Below are 22,211 nucleotides of genomic sequence, written 5' to 3' on the forward strand. Positions count from 1 at the left end.
TCTGTGTTTTATTTGAGCGACATGTCACAGCATCGTCACTTTGCGTTTATTGCTTTGTGCTTGTTGGTTCATTCCTCCATCAATGACCCATTCTTATATTCAGTCCTGTGATTTTATCATGGAAACACAGGAGGCAATACAACAGGACACTTTGTTGTCAGTGCTTCGCCTGAGTGACACATGGACAGGAACCGACAACACAGGTTTCGAAAGAGTGACATGGACGGTCACTGACCATGTGATGCATGGTCTGTGGGGATGAAGAGCTATTGGTGAGGCCTATATAGTTGTATACACTTTGTACAACGATTCACAGTTAAGACACCCAGTAACTGTGCTCTGAAGTAACGGGGCGGGGCTAAAGGTATTTAACTCCTGTTGACATGGTACCTGCACTGCCTTTCAGTGTTATTTGTCTCCAGGCAAACAACTGCTCTAGTTCTCATGGAACTTTGCCAAAATCTTCTTACAATCATGAAGGTTTATGTGCTGTTCACCCTAAGCCAGAACAATGAGGTAAGGGCTGAGCCAGGGCCGGGAGAGAGGCTGCGGAGAGAGGCTATTGGGGCTGTGAGTGGTAGTATCAGCAGCAGAGGCCACAGGCTGCAAGAGTCCCCAGGATAGTGAGGGACTCCAGCGATAACACATGCAACTACAGTCCTCAGGCCAGGAAGAGTGACTGCTCCAAGCAGTGTGGCAGGAGCCCACGCCTCCTCCAGCAACCTTCTTTGCCAGCCATGGCACTTTGCCTTTCCTGAAAATCCTGGACACAACTCTGAGAAAAAACTCAGAAGTATCCTTGTAAGGCTGTCAACGGTCTCTTTCTGATAATGAAACTACTTTCTCTGAGGAAAAGATGTAAACAAAACTACCTCGTCCCTGACCTGAAGAAGGAGGTGTTAGTGTTATGATTTGTGTTCTTTCCTTTTTCTATTGTGTATGTGCATGCACGTGTGTGTACGTGTGTGTGTATGTGTGTGCATATGCCTATGCATGTGTACGTGTGTGTATGTATGTGGGTACATGCTTATATACATGTGTACACATGCCTATGTGTATATGTGCATGAGTACTCTTGTGTGTGCCTATGTGTGTGTGCGCACATATGCAGTGTGAGTGCATGTGTATACATGTGTGTATGTGCATATGTGTGGTGTACTTGCATGTGTGTGTTCCTTCATGCTTAAGTGTGATGTTAGGAATCATCTTTGATCACTCTTCCACTATATTCACTGAGGCAGGTTCTCTCAATCAATCCCAGAGTTCACCAATACAGCAAGTGTCACTAGCCAGCCTGCTATGTGGATTCCCAGTTTCTGTCTCTGACTAGAATTACAGGTAAGCCCACTCAGCATTTCTTCATGCTTGCATGGCAAGTACTTTAACCACTGAACTATCGTCTCAGTCCCTGGTTTGTGCTCTTTCTTAACAAAGGTTTGCCTAAATCTCTGCAAATAGACTCTTAACATCTATACTCAAATACCCAACCTTTAGTATAGTTTCTTGGATTGTAAGGCACCTCTGGGTAGCAAGGGGCATCCGAAGCACATCGACATACATAGATCACATAAGATACACCCATAGGACATTAATCCATTAGCCAATTTGATTTGAGGGGAGAGCCAATCAAGGGTCAGGGTGGAATACTGCCCTGGAACTTACTATAAGTACTCCTAGAAAATTGATATAGGGAGCTGGAGTTTGGAGGGAGCTTCCTTTTGGCCAGCCATTATATCCAGAGTACTTGAAACATTCTCTTACCTAACAGCCCTTCTGTGATTCCTTGACTGTGGCCACTGATATCATTTTACAGACTTCATCTTGGATGATGAGTAAGAGACATTCGTAGTTATACAAATAACAAGGTGTAAACTGAGGCTGGCCGAGGTAGAAGGCAGGATTTGATACAAGAGGGACAGATAGGAAGGAAGGCACCACTTCACTGTGTCTTATCGTTATGTGGCAGTCAGCCACAAGGCCATATGCTCTATGACACAGAGAACCCAACATAAGCCAGGCATGGTGGCTCATGCTTGGCATCTCAACACTTGTGAGGCTGGGCTAATCTAGGCTGTACAGTAAATTTCAGACAAGCCTAGGCTACAGAGACACTGTCTCAAAAAAAAAAAAAAAGAAAAGAAAAACAAAACACTCAATATTTAATGGCTCTAGAAAAATGTATGCCCATATAAACACAGAAGAGTACTTTTTGAGGAATCTGCCTTGCTAGTCAAAGCTTCCGTCACTGCTATGGGGATTTAGTTCTAGTTCACTGGAAAGCCCAGTGTGAGGGGAGGGAGCACAGGGCTCTAAGCTGAGGCACAGAGATTCTACACACTGGGGAAATAAGGATGCCCCAGGCATTGATAGAGAAGAGACTGCTTGGTTTCCAGACAGTACCACACTGATATGAATTTACTGCTTCATAATATTCCTGTTACGTTTTATTTTCTAGCCAAGATTGAAAACTACAACTTTGTTGGTGAGTCACATCCACTCACCCGGGAGAGATGTGCCGCACAGCTCAGTCTGGTCTTCTAGCACATTCCGCCCTCCCTGTGCTCCTAGCAGCATTGTGTGGAGTGTCTCAGTCCCACATCTACATCCCGGTTCCCCTGCTGAACTCAGAAATGCTCTCCCAAAGCAAGCACATACGAAATACTCTGATGTCGCCATTTCCTCCCAAGGTTGACTGATTGACTAATATTCTTGGCATTGCAGTGAAGACACAGAATATGTATTTCCCTACAAGGGGTGTAGCAAAACAAAAATGAGAGCCCCGGAACATAGCTTCATGTTTCTGAGACAGTTACAGAATCAGCAGCAGAAACCAAACAAAACCAAACAAAACAACAACAAAAACCCGATCCGTGGCCAGCTAGCGAAGCCTCTACAGCTACAGGCTTTGAACCTCTGTCTGTGGCCAGACAGCATCTTACCATCTCCCAACCTGGTGCGTAGAGTCTAGTACATAGTAGAGGCTCAGTCTTAATCTCTTACACATGTTTAAGGCTTTAAAAATAACTTTTCTGTCTCTCTCTCACTCGGAGAGACACATGTGTGTGTGTTTATGTATGTGTGTTAGGAAGTGTGCACAGGAAAAGCAGAGGTCAATGTTTGAGTGTCTTCTTCAATCTAGCTCCCCTTAATTTTTTTTTGGAAATCAATATTTATGTATGTATGTATGTATGTATGTATGTATGCATGCATGAATGTATATATGTATTTAGTGTATGTGCGTGTGTGTGTGTGTGAGCACATGCGCACACACACACACATACACACGCATACACACTTGTATGTACCATGACTGTCTTGTGAAGGTCAGAGGACAGCCACTGAGAGTTCTCTCTTCTCTATATGTGTTCTGAGAATCAAGCTTGGGTTTGTCAGGCTTCCGCAGCACGCACTGCTACCCACTGACCATCTGACTAGCCCTCTCCAGCTTTATTTATTTTTAGAAAAGGTGCTTCCCTGAACCAAAGTTCCCCAGTTCTATTAGACTGGAATTCTAATAAGCTCCGGAATTCTTCTGTCTGTCCCCTCATGCTGGGATTGCAGGCATGCATCACCATGCTTGGCTTTGGGTGGGGGTCCTGGAGCTCTGAACACAGGTCCCAGTACACGAGCAGCAAGCACCTTCCTGAGCGAGTGACGTGTGTAGGCAGCTCTTGCCTGTGTACATCTCTGACTATTTTGGGTACGCAGCTGCAGGCATAACATTCCAGTCCTTTCTCTGGGCTGTGGGTTCACACTATGTGTTTTATTATATTTGAAAGACTAAGTACTAATCAAGGTGTGATGGTTTGTATATGCTTGGCCTAGGGAGTGGCACTACTAGAAGGTGTGGCCCTGTTGGAGTAGGTGTGGCCTTTTTGGAGTAGGCGTGACACTGTGGGCGTGGGCTTTAAGACCCTTATTTTAGGTGCCTGGAAGTCTGCTAGCAGCCTTCAGATGAAGATGTAGAACTCTCAGCTCCTTCTGAACAATACCTGCCTGGATGCTGCCATGCTCCCACCTTGATGACAATGGACTGAACCTCTGAACCTGTAAGCCAGTCCCAATTAAATGTCCTTTATAAGTCTTGCCGTGGTCATGGTGTCTTCTCACAGCAGTAAAACCCAAACTAAGACCCAAGGATATTTTTGTTTTCATTTTAAATATATCAAATACAATCACTCAAAGTTCTAGACCACTGTTTTCAGTTCTGGAGAAGCAGTTCTAAAAATAGTAGCTTACTGTTACAGAGGATAGATCCTATTGGAAAGGACGGAAATACAATGTAGCTTGGGATGTTGTGACAAAACCTGACGGCTTAGCATGTGTAACATATGTTTGCCTGCATCGCATAATATAAAATCTTATCAGAATGAAACCTTTGGCTCATCAAAAGCCAGTTATAAAAATGAAAGAAAGAACCACCAACCAGGATAAATTTTTTTAAACTGTTGACAAATTTGTAGCTAGTATACACACACACACACACACACACACACACTTCTGGGTCTGGGGAGGTGGATCAGTAAGTAAAGTGCTTGTTGTAAAAATATGGATGCCCTGAGGTCATACTCTCAGCGCCCATGTAGAAGCTAGTCTCTGCAGCTCAGGTCTACAGCTCCAAGGCTGGGTGGCAGAGACCAGTGCATCCTCCTGCTCCATCTAGCCAAACAGGTGAGCTATATCCTAAAGCAAAGCATAAGGTGGAGCCTGGCAGAGGAAGACACCTGACACACACCAGAGGCCTCCACATGCAGAAACACAAATATGTCCACCCACACACGAGGACACATGCTTGTAACACACACACACACACACACTTCTTCAACTCAGTATCTTTGAAAATTTAACTTGGTCTAAAAATGAATAGAAGACTTAACCAAATAGAAAAGAAAATACTGAAATAGCCAAAAAGCGAATGAAAAAGGTTTTCATCAGCCATTGAGAAATGTAAATCTCAAGTACCGTTGTCTAAGTACGTCATCTATTAGGGCAGCTGAATTAAAGACACCCAGCACTGCCCTGGGAGTAACCGAAGTCTCTCATGCCTTGTAAAAACGTAAAATGATACAACTTTGGTAAAAGGCATGGAAATACCTTTCAGAAGCAGCTGATTGTCTCAGTATGGAAAACCAAACCTAGGACCATTTGTGGGCTCAACTAGCACTCTGCTACTGGGCTACATTTTCAACTTGGGAGAAGGAAGCACTAAACGCATCTTGTTCTTGAATTTGCTAGGCAGAGTTTTAAAATTTCAGATTTGGAAAGAAAGAATGACCACATGATTTTACGCATAAACTATCCCAAGGACCCCATAAAAAGAAAAGACGATCTGGGGCCTGGCAAGATAGCTCAGCAGCTAAGGGTGATTGCTGCCTAAGTTTGATCCCGGGAACCTACATGGTGGGAAGCTCCTGAAAGTTGTCCTCTGTCCTCCACATGCACACCATGGCACCTGTAGACTCTCCTGCCAAAGAAATAAATGTTTTAGGCAGATTGTTTGAGCTCAGAAATGAACTCAGCAAGGCCATGGCATTGAAATGCCCAAAACACCTTGAAAACTAAGAATCAAGGTGGTGACAGTGAGCCACTTCACAATTTCAAAACTTCTCATGAAAAGACAGACACATAACTCAATTTACAGTTGACTGATTTTCTTTTTTTTTCTTTTTTCTTTTTTTTTAAGACTTTAAAGTGTGTGTCTGAGTGTGGGTATGCACACAAGTAGAGAACCTCCAGAGGTCAGAGACATTGGATGGTCCTGAAGCTGGAGTTATGGGTACTTGTGAGCTGCCCAACACCCGTGCTGGGAACTGAACTTGGGTCCATGTGCCATCTCTCAGCCCCCTGGTTGGTGGCCAGTGTTTGTCAAAGGTGCCAAGACAATGCAGCAGCAAGAGTATTTGAACTAATGCTGTTGGGACAACAGGGCAGCCCACTGCAAAGAATGGAGCCAGGTTCCTATCTCCCACTGCAAGGCTATTTCAAAATGGATCGATCATACAGCTGAAGAGAAAGGGTGAGACCACAGGACACTTGAAATAAGGCATAATAACCAGGCAGGACTTCAGATCTGGAGGAGATCCTCCAGCATAACATCAAAAGACAGCCAGTGATGAGAAAAAAATCACAAGGACGCTTACAATATACTTTTCAAATAAACCTTAAAACCATTCAAGGAGAGTGAATCCTACAAATGGACACATATATACATGAAGGGTGAGTGTATAAAGGTAGTTATAGTGTTCAGAGGGAAGGAAGGCCGTTAAATACGGGGCTAAATCAAAGGCATAAACAATGTCTGCAAAGTTGCTTCTGGGGAAAAAGTTCTCTTAAACAAATAGGGTATAACGTTAATATTTGATAGAAGCGAGTAAAATAGCTTATGGTTTGGTAAATTACATTCTTAAAAGAGCAATATATCCTTATCATGAGCCTTTATTGCCAACGCAGCCCAGAGCAAACGGAAGTGAACGAGATGGACATCAGCCTGAATTTGTCCCCCAGGCAGCACTGTGGGAATGGCTTTGGGAAACCCACAATATCAGCCCCCTTATTTACCGCCGCTTCGATTCAAAACTGTAGTTCACAGTGTGCATCCTTAGAGCGATTACTGGAATTTTCCGCTTGCTCGTATTCTATGCAAATAGCCACGGCTTGTGCTTATTTTTCCCTTTGCTCCTAAATTTGTTTTCATCAAAATTTCCCAAGCTAAGCCTCTTCCTTTTGTTTTCTTTCCCCTAAATCAAACAACTATAAACCATTATTTTTCCTTTGCTCGTAACTCAGCAGCACACGTCTAGTTCAGTTTTTGCTATCATCTTCTCCCTGGGTGGGGTGTCCACATTTTCCCTCATCCCAAGGACAGCAGAAGCTTCCAGACAAGCTATGGCTGTTATGAAGAAGAGGCACACTGACTCAGTACCAAAGGGAGACTGCATGCAAATGGTTTCAGCTGTGGTTCCCCCTCTTTAGGCTTCTGGGAGGGAAATGGGCTGAGGGAGGGAGACAAAGCTGCTAAGGGGTCAGTGGGTCAGTGATAGAACTGGCAAGCACTGCAGGTGGGCCGGTGGGCAGTGGGTCAGTGATAGAACTGGTGAGCACTGCAGGTGGGCCGGTGGGCAGTGGGTCAGTGATAGAACTGGCGAGCACTGCAGGAGGGCTGGTGGGCAGCTTTTCTGTCTTGGCGTCCAGGTCCTCTGTTGTAAGCCCTGCAGGCTACTTGCTTAAGTCACGGGGATATAAAAGAAGATTCTCACTCTCTCTCTCTGTCTCTCTGTCTCTATCTCTCTCTCTGGCTCTCTGTCTCTGTCTCTCTCTCTGTCTCTCTGTCTCTCTCTCTGTCTCGCTTTCTCTCCCTCCCCGCCCCCCTTTCTCTGGTGTTTTGAGACAAGATTTATCTGTGTAGTCCTGGAACTCCCTCTGTAAAACAGGCTGGCCTTGAACTCACAGAGATCAACCTGCCTCTGCCTCCTTAGTGTGGAGAGTAAAGGCATATGGCACCACTACCCAGCATTTGTTTGTTTGTTTGTTTGTTTGTTTGTTTTTAAGAATCACTGTTCTACAACTTGTGAAAGTTGGTCCTCTCCTTCCACTACATGGGTCCCAGTGATTCAATTCACATGGTCAGGCTTTGTGTCAATTACCTGTCATGTTGCACCGTCTTGCCAGACCTGTGATTAGTGTTTAAAAGATATATGGTAAATTACTAATAAAATTTTTTGTTAAAGTTAGAAAAAAAAGAATTACTGTCATAAGTTTTATCAGTAACTATTTTCTAATGATCTTGGTCCCTGGCTCTTGATAAGAAGAGAAGCCGAGACATTGGGTTTTTTCTTCTTTTCATTATCTAATTTTGAATTTATTTTTATTACTTATTTTTTTTTTTTAGATTTACACATAATCACATGATTTACCCCTTCTGTCTCCCTCCAAACCCTTCCATATACTTACCCTTGCCCTCCTTCAAACTCATTGCCTCTTTTTTTTTATTAATTAGATTTATAAATTAATTACTGTTAGGTCCCAAATGGGCCCCAACTCCCCAAACAACAATACCACTGATAATGTGGCAAGTGACAGTCTGGGCTCTGGCTAGGTCAACAGAGGATTGCTTCGGATAAACAAAAGCCTAAAACACTCAGAAACTTGTGAAGCAGGTTTCTGTCTGTAGGGAAGAGTCATTGCTTCCCTTGTCTGCCTCTCAGCCTATAGGCAGCTAACACACACCGGCAATACATATCAAACCTCCCAGGCTCTTCTGGCCCATAGTCCCCCCAGCTCCCAACTACTCTAACTTCCAGTTCCTGCTTACTGGCCTCCTTCTGTCATAAACATACCCCTTAAGAACTAGCAAGGCTTTCCCCACCCTTTGCTGTTCTCCCTGCACCTCAAAAAGCCACAACAGTTTAAAATTTCCCAACAAACCTTTCTTTCCACCCACGGTTTCCCTGACCCCTTGCTTACAACTCATCATACATATGTTTTCAGGGCCAACCATTGATAACCAGTTGGTGTGCTCTTCCCAGAGAAGACGATCTCTCCCACTCTCAGGCTCTCAGTATTCCTTGGTTACCCATAGTTCCTTGTGTAGGGTTGAGGCCTCATGGGTGTCCCCCAGGCCCCCTGTATTAGTAAAAGTCCGAACCCAGTGACGTCATATTCAGGGGCCTGGTGACTCCTGCATCGTTACTGAGGCAACCACTCCCAGGATTCACCTGTCTCGCTCACCTGCACCTGGGAAGTTACATGTCATCACCCACTTAAATAATTGAGACCGCCCCAACCTCTCTCTCTTCCTCTTCTCTTCACTCGCCATCTTCCCCACTGCTCCCCTGGGCATGTCTATTATTGTCCTCATTCTTGTTGATAAGATTATATGGTGTAGCTTCTGACAGTCCTAGGAGACACACTCTCAGCAAACTCTCTGTTCCTCGGGGTCTTAGCCCCCTCTGCCATTGTATTAGTGAATTACAGGAGAGAATGGTTCAGCCATCTTTACGAATCAACAAAAATAATGATCAACCAAAAAAAAAAATCACCTACCTAATACTGTCTCCACATCATTTCTACTCCCAAGCAACAGTACCAGAAGTCATCACTGAGTATCTCCCACAGGCAGAGTGTGTTCTGCCCTAGCATTCGAGACAGCTCTGTCACACTGAACTAACTCTCAGTGAGAAAGGAAATCTCATCCACGGGGAACAACGTATACCAACTCATACTGCTGAAGAGGTCAGCCAGTGTCACACCCTTCCAACACACGTCACTTCCTCCCCTTCTGTGGGCAGCGGGATGTAGGACTGTTCTTCCCCCACAGTCTACTGGACAATTCTACTCACTACATTTATACTCAAAGTAGGGTGATATTTAAGTCCTCAAAAACCAATCTGAGTTCTGAAGAATGATACTGATAAACACACACACACACACACACACACTATATACATATATACCTGTATATATAGTGTGTGTGTGTGTGTGTGTGTGTGTGTGTGTGTGTATGGGGGACAAAGATGGCTATCTGTTGCTGATCCAGAAGACTGCTCAAACACTACTCGTAAGCCATGTGCTCTGACAGCAAAGGCCCTCCAGAGGGATAGAGACATACCTGGATAGGGTCCTGTGTCAGTCTCATGGGCCCGATGCGCACTTCTGCAGAAGATACCTGCTAAATAAAGGACAGCACGTAAGAAGTGTCACCTCTTCAGAACACAGACTCTAAATCCTTCCCCATACAGTAGAGTACATTGTGTCACTTCATAAGTGATGGAAGGCCCTAACTTAGTGACCTGGAGACAAGTTAGGAACCATCCTATACAATCCTTTCTTACCCAATGATGAGAATCTATAGACTGTATGCACTGAGGATATCTATAAGGCTCTGTCTCCAACAGGAAGTAGCAGGACTTAGGGTTATTTTTTCTTCAGGCCCAAGACAGTTATAATAAGAACGAGCTGTTTTATTGGCAAAACAATTAGATGGTTATTTCCTGAGCACCTCCTAAGTACTAAGCACATCATCATTATAGCTATACTGTATTACTATCCCTACTGATATTCTGAAATTCCAAGAGAGAATGGAATATTCTAGAACACAACTTCTGATTCGGTGCTGCCTCTGTACTTATACCATTATATTTTTTAGGTTTTTGCATGAGGAATGAACAGCTAATTCTCTCACCCGAGTGTTCTGTGGATACTACATCTCAGCAGAATTCCTCAAGGGGACACAAGGATACCACACCAAGACCATAAGAGGCTAGCCTAGGCTCCTTGAGTGACACTGGAGCTCCTTGCTATCACAAGCCCACGCCACCCACTTGCCTCTGGCTACATCGGAGAACAAATGCATATTTTACTTTTAATTACTTTACTTGGATTTCCAAAGACGATTTTCTCCAAGTGAATTTGGCCGAAGGTCTTTACCTCACCTTCATGGATCCAACTTTGTTTTTCTCTAAGTGGCTGCGGTAGCTTGCTACCTGGAAGCTTACCCTGCTTGAATGACATCATCTTGGCCCCTTGTCTGTCTGAAGGAGCATCAGAACTCATGTGACCAGGGATATGACAATGACCCAGAGTGCGCACACACGCACGCCAAATAAAATTTAAATATAATAGAAATAGAGTATCAAAGGAATAAAATAAAAAGTGTTTGCTCTGGGAGGCAAAGAGGCTAATGGGATGATGCCTGTGGGAAAGACTTGAGTGCCACCACAAAAAAAATCTGCCCCATGTGATGCATTGTCACATATACTTTGGCAAGTCCGATCAAGCACATGATGTGTGGCCCTGCTAGTCTTCCTCAGTGGTGGGAAGCAGCTAGTTTAAAATTCACCAGCAGACAATATGATGACTATGAACATACCCTACTTCTCTCTCTGTCCCAGGCATTGTGGTCTTAGTGGTATGGTCTTAACAGGAGACCAAACAATAGTCATTGATGCACAGTGCCATTTTAAAGGTGACACTCATGCTAGAAGATACTACTTCCTGTTTGAAGACAGGAGAGACCACAGCTTTCTCATTCAGCCACAGAGGTCCCCAGCCACATCGACACTTTGGCCTCTGCCTGAGCCAGCTTGGCTGGAAGCCAAACTAAATCTCTGTAAGAGGAATACAGAGGTACGTCCTATCCCAGATTTGTAACTGCCCCTTACTTCTCTCCTTCCAGCTCCTTCTCAGTGTGTTCCTACCCAGGTCTCTTACTCTACCTCCAACTTGGGTACCTCAGTTTTCCAGTTCCTCTAGCCATGCCCCACACTTCATGTCTCTTGTCCAGTTTTTCTTAGTCTGTGCTCTGGGACATCTGACATTGACCTCAATACCCAAAAGAGGTCAGATGTCTCAATAGAACCTGGCACTGGTCCCTGCTGACTCTTTGGGATATCTCAGGCAGTGGACAGTAAAGGACAATTGCAGTGCTTTGCAAGACTCTGTTTCAGAATTCACTAATTCATCACACAAGCACAGATGCCTGTGTGGCCAAGCCAAGACTCTGTTTTAAAGAGTGATCTTTGAGCAACTAAAGATGTGCGGGTGTGCAAGCTAGCTCTGCCTACAGGAACTGAGTGAGCACATCTGCCAGGGACAGAGAAGCCAAACCAGGTATAGGGCCACAGGTCACAGAATCCTATCGCACAGAGAGAGGGAAGGATGGGGCCAGAGGGTGATGAGGTACAATTCTAGGACACTTCAACCATGCGGCTTCCCCAGTCAGCTAATGAGTACAGTGTATGCTTAATCACACTGTACAACATTTGCTGCATTCGACATTTGTATGTATTCATGTATGTGTGAATGAGAATGTACCCATAACTACATGCTTGTCAGCAAGGTCATCAGCTCCCTTTCAGATGAAGCTAGTTCTCTAGGGAAGACATTAAAGGGCCCTACTTTTAGTGTTAGCTGATCACCAATGGCCACTCTCGACTTGGCCATAGAGCTTGGCTATGCTGGCAAAAAGAGAGATCTCTTGACTCCTCACCTAGGGACGCACTGTTCCTCCTATGAGAGTTGATGGGTAATGAGCTCCTTCAGTCTTAACTGATCTGCAAATATCCATTGCTTGGCTTTATTTGATAGTTTAGCTGCGTATAGAATTCTACCTGATAGCTATTCTCCCTTAGACTTTGCAGTTGAGACAGAAGAGATGATTCTGGATTGGGTGTGGGGGGGGAGATTAAATAAGCATTCACGAAGGCAGGCAAGCCCTGACAAATAGGAACATGAGAGAGTAGCTTGAGGAGACTCCAGTCATGGAGCAGACTATGCATGGGCAGGAAGGCAAAGGCACTCCTAGGGGGAAGGACACAGAGTTCAGAGTGGCTGCATTACAGTGTATGACAGGAAGTCTGGGGGCATCCCAGGGTGGAGCCCTTCCATTCTGGAGGCAACATCACTGCAGTATGGGATTCCAAGTCACCATGACCATGTGTGTGACAAGAAAAACCAAACATTTGGTTTGCCTACTTCCTGAAGAGACAAGAGCAGAGATTTAACAAAAGCAACACAAACCAAAATATCCCTCAGAGTGGGAACTTCCAACAGAGTGACAACTGAGTGGGAAAATCCACCACCAGTGACCAAGATGAAAAATGAAGGGAGGAAAGACACAGTTTGGCTTCCCTCCAACAGGAGCCAACTCCAGCATGTTACCCTAAAGTCCAGTATGGGTGTGCAAGAGAAAGCACCGCTGATTCACCTGTCATGGCGCTACCTTCTCTGGTACTGATTGGCACAACCCTCAGATTCATCTGTCATGGCATACCCTCAGTGGTTTCTGTTCCTGGAAGCTTGGTGAGCAACTTGGCTTCAGCTTTTACAGCATTTGCTTGAATGAGAAGGAAACTGAGACTTGGAAATGAAAGCTCATCCTACCTCCCAGGCCCTTTCCTTCTGCCCTGCTGTTGGCCCTGATGTTTAATAGCACCTAAGCATCTCAAGATGCCCCCCCCCCCGACCACCATCAGTCCTCAGGACAGCATGATTCTTTGTTCTGAGCTCTCAGTAAACAGAGTTTGTACTGCCTCTGCTTTGTGAATGGATCCCATCCACTCTCCAGCTTCCAGGCAGGGCCCAGCACTGAAGCATGGGGGACACCGTGATGGATCTGGGAAGACATATTTCAACTTGGAAACTCTATTTCATCTTGAATACCTCTTTTTGATAACTATGTTCATTACCTCCAGATACCCTCTACTTCCTTTGGTCCCCTCAACCATGGCCTACCCACTGGCTGGCTCTGCCATCCACTAGCCTCTAGGTCTTTGCTGGCTTTGATATGGCTGTTTGCTCTCCAGTACTTCCTGGCACCTCTGAGGCTGAGAGGTCAATAGGAGGCCCATGGTTCTATTCCTTTCTCACTTCTATCTCTGGCCTAGATGTTCTGCAGCTGCTTTTTATATAAGAAGCCTCCAGGCAGATAGTTTACATGAATCAATTCCTGGTTACAACTCTACAGGAAGAGAATCCAAGGACAGGGCCCTAACAACAGTACATTTTGTCTCTGGGTTGAGAGGCTAGAATATACTTTGCTGAGCAGACATGCCTGTCATAGAGGTCCCGCCCTTCCCACAAACTCTATTACATGTACACAACCCAACAATTACAATAGGTATGATGTGGAAGCACTAAAACCCACCCAACACTCAGATGTTGGATCTGTACATGGCGGTCTTCCATAGAACAGGCTGCTTATTGCTCAGGCAAAAGGAAGATACTTGAAAAGATACCCATGCAAGACAATATTCCTAAATTATAGCGAAGATCAATACAAGTTCTTTATGGTCCAGTATTACTTATACATATATAGGAGGAAGGTGAGTCAGAGTAAAAGATGATAGGACAACATTTTTGTTTTAGGCCCTGATGTTTCAGATGTTAATTTTCATAATTAATTTCATAGCATGTTTTGTACCATGAACATAAATACAGAAATATCTTCTCATCAAAAGATATCATCATTAAAAAGAAGATTAAGCAATTTGGCTTTAAAATTATAACTTCTATTCACCAAAAACTGTAACAAAGACAAAAAAAGGTAGTCCCCAGAGAGATAAAACATACTATACAGAAAATCAACAAATATTAGTAACTATAATATATAATTAAAAGTTTTAAAGACATAATAAATAAAAAGGCAACCAAGAAGAATATCAGACAAAAGATCTGAAAACAAAAATTCCCCAAGAATGGAAACTCAAGCATAACAAGGTACCTCAATAGTAACCAGGCAAAGCAAAGATTTTAAACTATTATGGGATACAATTTTACACCCAAACATTTCAATACACAGACTAGTTAAGGCAGCAGACAACTATCTCATGGGCAGACCACAGACGCCACAGCCAAGCCTGCTCACTGTTGGCAGTTGTGTAAACTGTTTCAGACACTTTGACAAAGCAGTTTGGGGATTTCTAGTGAAGATTAAGAAGTGCTCTTTCGACAGCTCGGCCTCCTAAGTCAGTCTTCCAGGGGATACCAAGAGACACTTACCAGATCCTTAGGATGGAAATTAGCTGTAAAAACATTTACAAACAGCCAGATTCACAATCCATTAACATCTATCAGTAGGTAAACAGGATACTGCGCAGCTATCAAACTAAACTGACCTTGACCACCAAGTCAAAATGAACAAAGCACACAAGTAAACACAGCCTCGAACGACGAAAGCATGGGGGTGGTTTTAAAAGAGTAAATATTTTAAAATACCATTCAGATAAAATGTCTATGCATTTAAAACACAGCATCAATAAAAATATAGCACAAGACTATATTGTGATGAGCTGAGTGAATGCCAACATGTTGTCAGTGAAAGTGGGCGGTTCTACAAAAAGGCAAGTGGGGGGGGACGTGGAAGTCTTCACTCGAGGGCGTTTCAAATATATACCTCTGAAGGTCTACTTTCAAAGCAGTGAGCAGTAAATTCTCAGTTGATAAATTACATACTTTCTGATTATATAGCTTAAATATTGCAAAATAAAATATGCTACGTTTGTTAAATGAGTCTTTGACTTGAGGGTTAACATGAACGAACTATTCAATACCACATAAATATTCTACATATACTATTTTGTTTCCCAGTCAAATCTTTTTTTTTTTTTTTGATAAAATAAGATACTATTTTAAGGACACAGATAGTTTCTCTCAAACTTAGTAAAATAAAATAGAAAATTGGCTGAGATTCCTTGCTAGAGATATGTGACTCCTCTTTGCCTCCATAGGAAACAGAGTTGGGGGTATGGGTGATGATTCTCCATGTGCATCACCTCATGAGATGATTACAACAATCCCACAACCCTATCGTAGGCCCCTTTTCATAGCTGAAGAAATTCGAGCTGTAGAAAAGGGTGTCACCCGAAGGAGTGTTGCTGAGATTGAAATCACAATCTTGTCTCAATGGGAACGCTGTGCTTTTCATTGTGGATTTACTTATTCTTCAGTTTGTTCCAGAATGATCTCTAGATGGTATACATGTTATACTTAAAAAAATTGCAAAGTGGCTCATACAGTGAGATGCAAGACTGGCTGAGAAACACTGAGTTTTGGAAACATCGCTTGCTCAGTTCACTACGGACATTTGGCACCAAGAGCACACCCAGGAGATCGAGCTGCCAGGGCAACGGAGGAAGTGATGCACCAGTCACACAATGTCACCTCTCTATTTTCCACTGAGGTTGTTGCTGCTGCTGAGTATTGGCAAATGATGGAAGAAGAGGATGCTACATTCCACGGGCCTAGACAATCTCCTCAATCCTGGAGCAGTAAAAAGCTACACACTGAGGTCACCCAGACACCACCTTGGCCAAACATCAGAAACTTGTCCAGCACGGTCTGATGGAGGAGCCATTTCCCATATGAATATCCAATGAAAATGAAATCATACAGTACAGTCATGCTATTTATTGCATGTGGAAAGAAGCCAGGTTGATATTGGTAATACATTAGAATGTATACCAAAAGTCTACATGATAGCCCACAAAATGACAAGTGCCTAAGAAGGCCAGCACCAGAGTTAACTTTCAAGGATGAAAGGTAGATCCAGCTGCACTGTGATGTGTCAGAGAGCTGTCCGTCACACACACTAATATGGAGGCACAAAGCTCCCACTGATGCACCAGGTCTCTCACAGACATCCTAGGCTGAGTGTGAAGACGGGTCCATCCCATGATTCCAAAGATCAAACTCAGAGTCTGACCTGGACAGAGCAGGAAGTCCAAGGCAATGACTGAAATGTGACATCTCTCAACCATCTTCCTTCCTTTTATTAGAGGCACGGCTGCTAATAGACATGGCTGGATGGCTTCATGCTTGTGACCTTATACTTTATATCAGGAAACAAGCAAAGAACAGTCCACTTCTGATTACTTGAGAGCCAATTACTCAGACGGTGGAAAACCCTGAGCATTAGTTTCTGGTCTTTCTGTCCTGCCAACCATCCCTGATGCTTTCCTATCTCCTGAATACTAACTGCAGTGGAGAGAGGCTGGGAGGGATAAAATGCAAACCAGCCCATCTTGCTCCATGGTCAGCAGCTCTGGTAAACAAAGTTGATGGGCAAGGAAAGAAACCATCTGCTAAAAATGAGCTTGGAGATTTCCTGTGGATTTCAATTACCCATGCTGCCTCTGTCCTCATTGTTACCATTGAAAAGTTAGGGCTGCCTTGGAGAACCAAGAGTGAAACACCTTCCACGACTGGCTGCAAGATAAGCTCACAGGAAGGGCTCAGTGACCTTGAAACAGCACTGGACTTTAGGTCACATCTGGTTCCCCACTGAGCATCCAACCATGCTTCCTTTCTGCACACATGCGGAATGAGGCACAGCCTGCAGCCGATCCATGTGGACACCAGGGGTGATGAATGTGTGTGGAGTGCTGGCTCCCACAGAAAGATTAATTTATTAAAATGAATCCTATTTTAAAACAACCCTTGTGAAATCATATGCAAAATGCAAATGCCCACTTTTTTGAAATCTTTCTTGCTTAGCCAAAATAACCTCATTTCTACACATGTACAGATGCATCCTAAAGACACAAAACCTAAGTGAACAACAGCTAAATCCTCAACAATTGTGGAAAGTTAGCAAAAATGACAGAAGCGCCCCTAATTCTGCAGGAATTCTCCTGGAAAAGACCCCAGGGATAAAACCCAAGTATGCAGCCTCTCTTTCAGCTAACACAGATGGAAGGCAACTTCCCATCATGCCTTAATCACATGAAACCAGGAGACAACTGCCATTATCCCATTGCTTCCTCAGAGTGTTTTAAAGATGTAGAGAGGAGGCCGTGGAAACGCCACCAACGGAGCAGACTATTTACAGACAATGCCAGTGCTGAGGAAGGGCTTTGATGACAGCACCAACCCCATCTTCCAGAATCCTGGGGAGCTGGAAACGGGGTGCAGATGAATGCACTCATTGATGGAGAACAGACAAACTCAGAAAGCTCCCAAAGTACAGCAGAGGGGTGAGTGAGTCCCAAAAGACCACTTTATGTCTGACCAAAGTACATTACTCTTTTAAACTGGTTCCAGTTTGCAGCCAGTCGTGCCTGGATCCATTGAGATCTCTTGGCAGGAAAACAAGCTGGCTACGTGCCTTTGTCTGGGCCAGTGGGGAGGGCCTGGCTCTCTCTTGTTTCTGCTCTGAGGTCTGCCCACCTACTTATTCCCATGTACCTGTCTGTACACACAGCATTAAAATGCCTCCTGCAGAGGGAGATGGGGAGGGGGCAGTGCCAGACTCTGATCGTGCTCCAGGAACTTGGCCTCACATCCCTTGGATTTAGCACTGAGAATACCCCTGGTCTCCTCCACATGTGTGTGTGTGAACTGATAATCTAACTAGACTGTCTCACAAGCTACTCGCTCACACCTGTTACGTTCTACTCTCCTATAATACCATGGGCAAGTTGCAGGTAGCCACTGGGGTGAGAAACCTGGGCTTTGCCAGGCAAGCAGAGGTGCAACATTGTTGGGTTGGCAGTTAGCTGACTGTTGTGGTGGAGATGTGGACAGACCACTGAAGCAGGACAGAAAGACAGAGATCAGAGAGAAGCTACTGCTGTGTTTTCGTGCTTCTCAAAGGGCACTCCCTGAACCACAGCATGAGCGTTATGGATCCTAGAAATGTTATTTACTTCACAAACAATCATGTCTTTACCAGGGTTAGGGGGCTGAGGAGAGACAGAGCAAAAGGTACATATACGAACGGGAAGAAAATGGAAATAGGCTCATTTCCCACAGAGCAAAGATAATAGACTCTTGCCCTGGGATTATCTATATACACAATTCTCCTCAAGCAATGAATCAATCAACAATGACCATCTCCAGAGACGGTCAAGATGTCATTTTCACAGAACTCAACTGAAATATTCCTTTATCACCATCCACTTCCCCCTCTATCTTCTCAAGGGCCACTGGTTTCTGTTGGGAATCTTTGTGGTTCTAATGAAGACATACGGATACTTGTAAATACTTGCTAAGTATTTCATTTTCCTGGGTATGGAGGTCAGTCAGCACTAGTCAGCTGACTTAGGAATATACACTCACCACTTCCCAAAGACGTCATGTTGTTTATAACTTGACACCATGTAAGGATGGAAAGCAAATGGAGAAAGGGAACGATTCCCACACCCTTTACAACTTCCATCAAGTCACCAGATCAAACAAAGTCTCCCTAGATATTTCAACTCGGTGAGCCAATATTTTCCCATTTCTTTTATTTTCTCCTCCTTAACTTAAAACAGAATCCCAATGAAACACGTCAATTCTCTTGTTGGTAATACAAAGAGCTCTGATGATGTATATCTCCCAGGAGGAGAACAGACCACACATTCCCCTGAGTGGAGAACACATCAGACAAACTCTTGTTGGGTTGGCACATGGCTGCCTTAAAGCAGGAATATAAACAACCTCAACTCACATGACAGGAGTCCCTGGTGACATCTGAGCAGTGTGCTTATGTGCACCTGACTCCAAGAGAGCTGGAAGTCTGAATAGAGGCAGCAACATGTCACATTCCAACCAGCGACCCTGGCCAGAGCTCCAGTCAGGAGCTATGGAGCGACACACTAAGAAGGAACCAGAGGAAGCACATCCAAGTGACTTGCCTGCAGTTTTGTACTTGATTTTCAGTTTGGCTAGAGACTAAATAACTGCCTCACTCTTCTGTAACATCACGAACATGTTTCTTTACTGTCTGTGCCTTAAAACATTGCTCTCATGGTCTGATGTCTATCTAGTTTTCTTTCCCTTATAAATTACTTGGTTTTTCTTTTCTGGATTCCCCAAATGATTTGTTTATGCTACAACTGTTTTACTTGAATATATATTTGTTGGGAAATAGTTCTACTGCTTTGTCTTAATTCAGCTCCCAAAAGCCAGGCTTCCAGATGCTGAGGGCCCCTGACCCCAGCTGGCTTTGGTTGATAATAAAGAGTTGCTGTACAGCCAATGGCTGGGTAGGGAGATGGAGGCGGGACTTTTAAATTGTATAGGCAAAGAACTAAGGGAGGAGAACAACAGGGGAATCACCATGATTCAGAGGCAGAGGGATCAGATTTTAGAGCTGCAGGAGAGAAATCATTCAGCTATGTAGGTGGAAAGGGTAAGTGGCCCCATGGGGGAGGGGAAGGGGGGCTGACCAGAAGGTAACAGGGCAGCAAAAATAAAATATAAATTTAGAAGATGTTCAGCCAGGAATACTGAAGGGGAGTATGTGCTAGCCACGGGGAGGTTTACATGGGATGCATGTGATAGAGAGGTAGCTATTCTATGTATATGGATATATATTATACAGTGGACTGTTATGAATCTCCTTGCCTACAGTCCTCATCTATCCTCTCAAACCTTTTTCAAAACCATTCTCTTCTTTTCTCACTCTACTTACCATGCAATGTTTTCTTTTTAAAACATAATACTTTTAATTTATCCTGTGAAAGTTTCATATACGTAAACCATGTATCCTGATCATATTCACCTTCACTCACTCTCCTTCTCCTCCTCATCCCGACACGCCTTTCCTCCCTCCATGGCCTCCTCTTCTGTTATATTTTTCCAACACCCATTGATTGCAATTAGTGCTACCTACTGGGTTGGACCGACTGATCTTATTGGCTTGATCTTGTTTCCGTCACCAGAGCTTCAGTGAGTTCATGACCGCACAGTGCTTTCCATGGGGCACCTCATTCTCATATTTCTTCCAGTTAGACCTTCACTTCTTAAATAGTTTTTAAATTTCCACCTCTCCTATTCACTCCCATCTGTTACCTAACCTGTGTCTTTCCTGTTTGGATTCATGTTTTTATCTACTACTTTTCATCATTTTCCCAATTCCTTCTGTATAGTTTTGGAATGTTAGACTGTAGTTCCTTGTTAACTTTATTACATCTTCACTGTCTACCCCTTCACTGTAACACCCTCATCCTTAAATCAGCAGTACACATTCCTGGGGTGAGCGGTTGTTGCTATGTTTGGTGAGAGCTGAAGACAGCGGTTGGGGTCCTCTGCTCTCAGGGCCATGTGATGTCATCTGTCTGCACCCACTTTCCCCAGCCAAGCCCTCGCTTCTACTGGGAATTCAGCCCCAATGGTTCCTGTTTATGAGTTAGTAGAGATATTTTGATACTTAGTTTTATAAAAGATGTTGCTAGTAAATTGTGTGCTTCATTTACATTATTGTTCTATTTCTATGAAGATATATATATATATATATATATATATATATATATATATATATATTAATTATAAAAGTATGACCCATAAAAAAAATTGGGTTTTATTAAAATTGTAACTTTCTGATTTCAAGAGGCAGTGTGAGAAGAATGAAATGGAGTGATGTTTTCAATAATAACAGGTGTAATTGATTGAATATGTAAAGAAAAATTACATTAGTTCCATATGTATACACCAATGAGTTCTAGATAGATTAAGTTCCCTTCTGACCATCTCTTGGTGCCCCTCCTTCAAGAATTCAGCCCTCTCCAGCTCCTTCCCTCTGTGCTGGGAAATACAATGATATGTTGAAAAACAATATAGACAAATGCATCATTTAAGGACCCAGGTTTTTGCTAAAAATAATTTAAAAATTAGAGATGACTCAGTAAGGAGGACCTGAGTTCAGGTCTCAGTGCCCATACAGGGCTGGAGAGCTGCCTCTGCGGTTAAGAGCACTTCTCGCTCTTGAAAGGACTCAGGGTTGGTCCCAGCTCCTACACTGTGGTTCACAACTACCTGTGACTCCAGTTCCAGGAGAATCTGACGTTCTCTTCTGGCCTTCAGTGGCTCCTACATACATAATGCAAATACACTCATGCAGGTGCACACATACACATATAAACAAACAAACAAACAAACAAATCTTTTTTTTTTAAATCTAGAAATGGTATCTCACACCTGTAATCTTAAAATCCTTGGGAGATAGACAGGGAAGATTGTGGGTTTCAGGCCAGTTTGAGACCCTAAGTTCAAACCCAAACCAAATAAGAACAAAGCAAAAAAATTACAAACGGAACCCCAGAAAGAAAACACTATTAAAAATTTAAGAGTAAAAATATATTAAAAAGGGCATGAGCATGGGAGAGCTAGACCTCCCCTTGTCTGCTAAGCTATGGCATGGGAAAGGGAAAGGTGTCCCCCGCCCCCATCCCTTGTCACCTGGCTGCAACACTCAGGCGAGTGGGCCCTGCACCACACTTGGACAGGACAGTAGAGCTGGGTGACCTGGCCCTGAAAGCGTGAGAGAAGTGGAGAGCCGGCCCTACCCCCTGCCAGCTACAGCACTGGGTGAGCTAGCTGCAGCAGTGTTGGAGAGCTAACTCTGGTGGTGTGGGTATGGGAGAGCTGGCAGGCTGACCCACTCAGCTACCACCCAGGCCCAGATCCAGGGCTCTGAGTTGGCCCACCCCAATATCTACTCCATCTATGAACTGCTGGAGCACGTGAAGGGGCCAGTCTCATGGAAACAAAGCTGCAGGACCTCCATGACACAGGGAAACAATAGGAGATCTGAGAGGAGTCTCCGTGAGGATCCAGGATTGACAGTGTAGTAGAAGCCAGAAGCCTCAAAACAGACAAATGACTCACTGCAATGAACAGTTGCAAGTAAAGAAGTGTGAACAAAAGGGTGTACTGTGTGATAGACACACTGTGACACACTGTGACACACTGCAGCTTCCATGATGAGATTTTTTTTTTCTTTTGGGAGGGAA

At 43.9% G+C, this 22,211-nt stretch overlaps 1 protein-coding gene across 3 annotated transcripts in view; it reads right to left on the reverse strand.

Moving 5' to 3' along the window:
- Window positions 1–14,590, reverse strand: part of Pde8b (phosphodiesterase 8B) — a 104,199-nt gene extending 89,609 nt beyond the window's left edge. For 2 of the 3 annotated variants that reach the window (XM_028760206.1, XM_028760208.1), the window contains exons 1-2: window positions 14,497–14,590; window positions 9,608–9,667 (exon numbers count right to left, since the gene is read on the reverse strand). In XM_028760206.1, the coding sequence (XP_028616039.1) occupies window positions 9,608–9,634 (27 nt within the window). In that variant the 5' untranslated portion in view covers window positions 9,635–9,667; window positions 14,497–14,590. Of the gene's footprint in view, window positions 1–9,607; window positions 9,668–14,496 lie in introns of those variants that run through there. The other variant, XM_028760207.1, reaches the window with a different exon arrangement.
- Between the last annotated feature and the right edge of the window lie 7,621 nt (window positions 14,591–22,211).

Source organism: Grammomys surdaster, unplaced genomic scaffold, assembly GCF_004785775.1.
Source record: "Grammomys surdaster isolate TR1022 unplaced genomic scaffold, NIH_TR_1.0 126391, whole genome shotgun sequence".
Lineage (NCBI taxonomy): Eukaryota > Metazoa > Chordata > Mammalia > Rodentia > Muridae > Grammomys > Grammomys surdaster.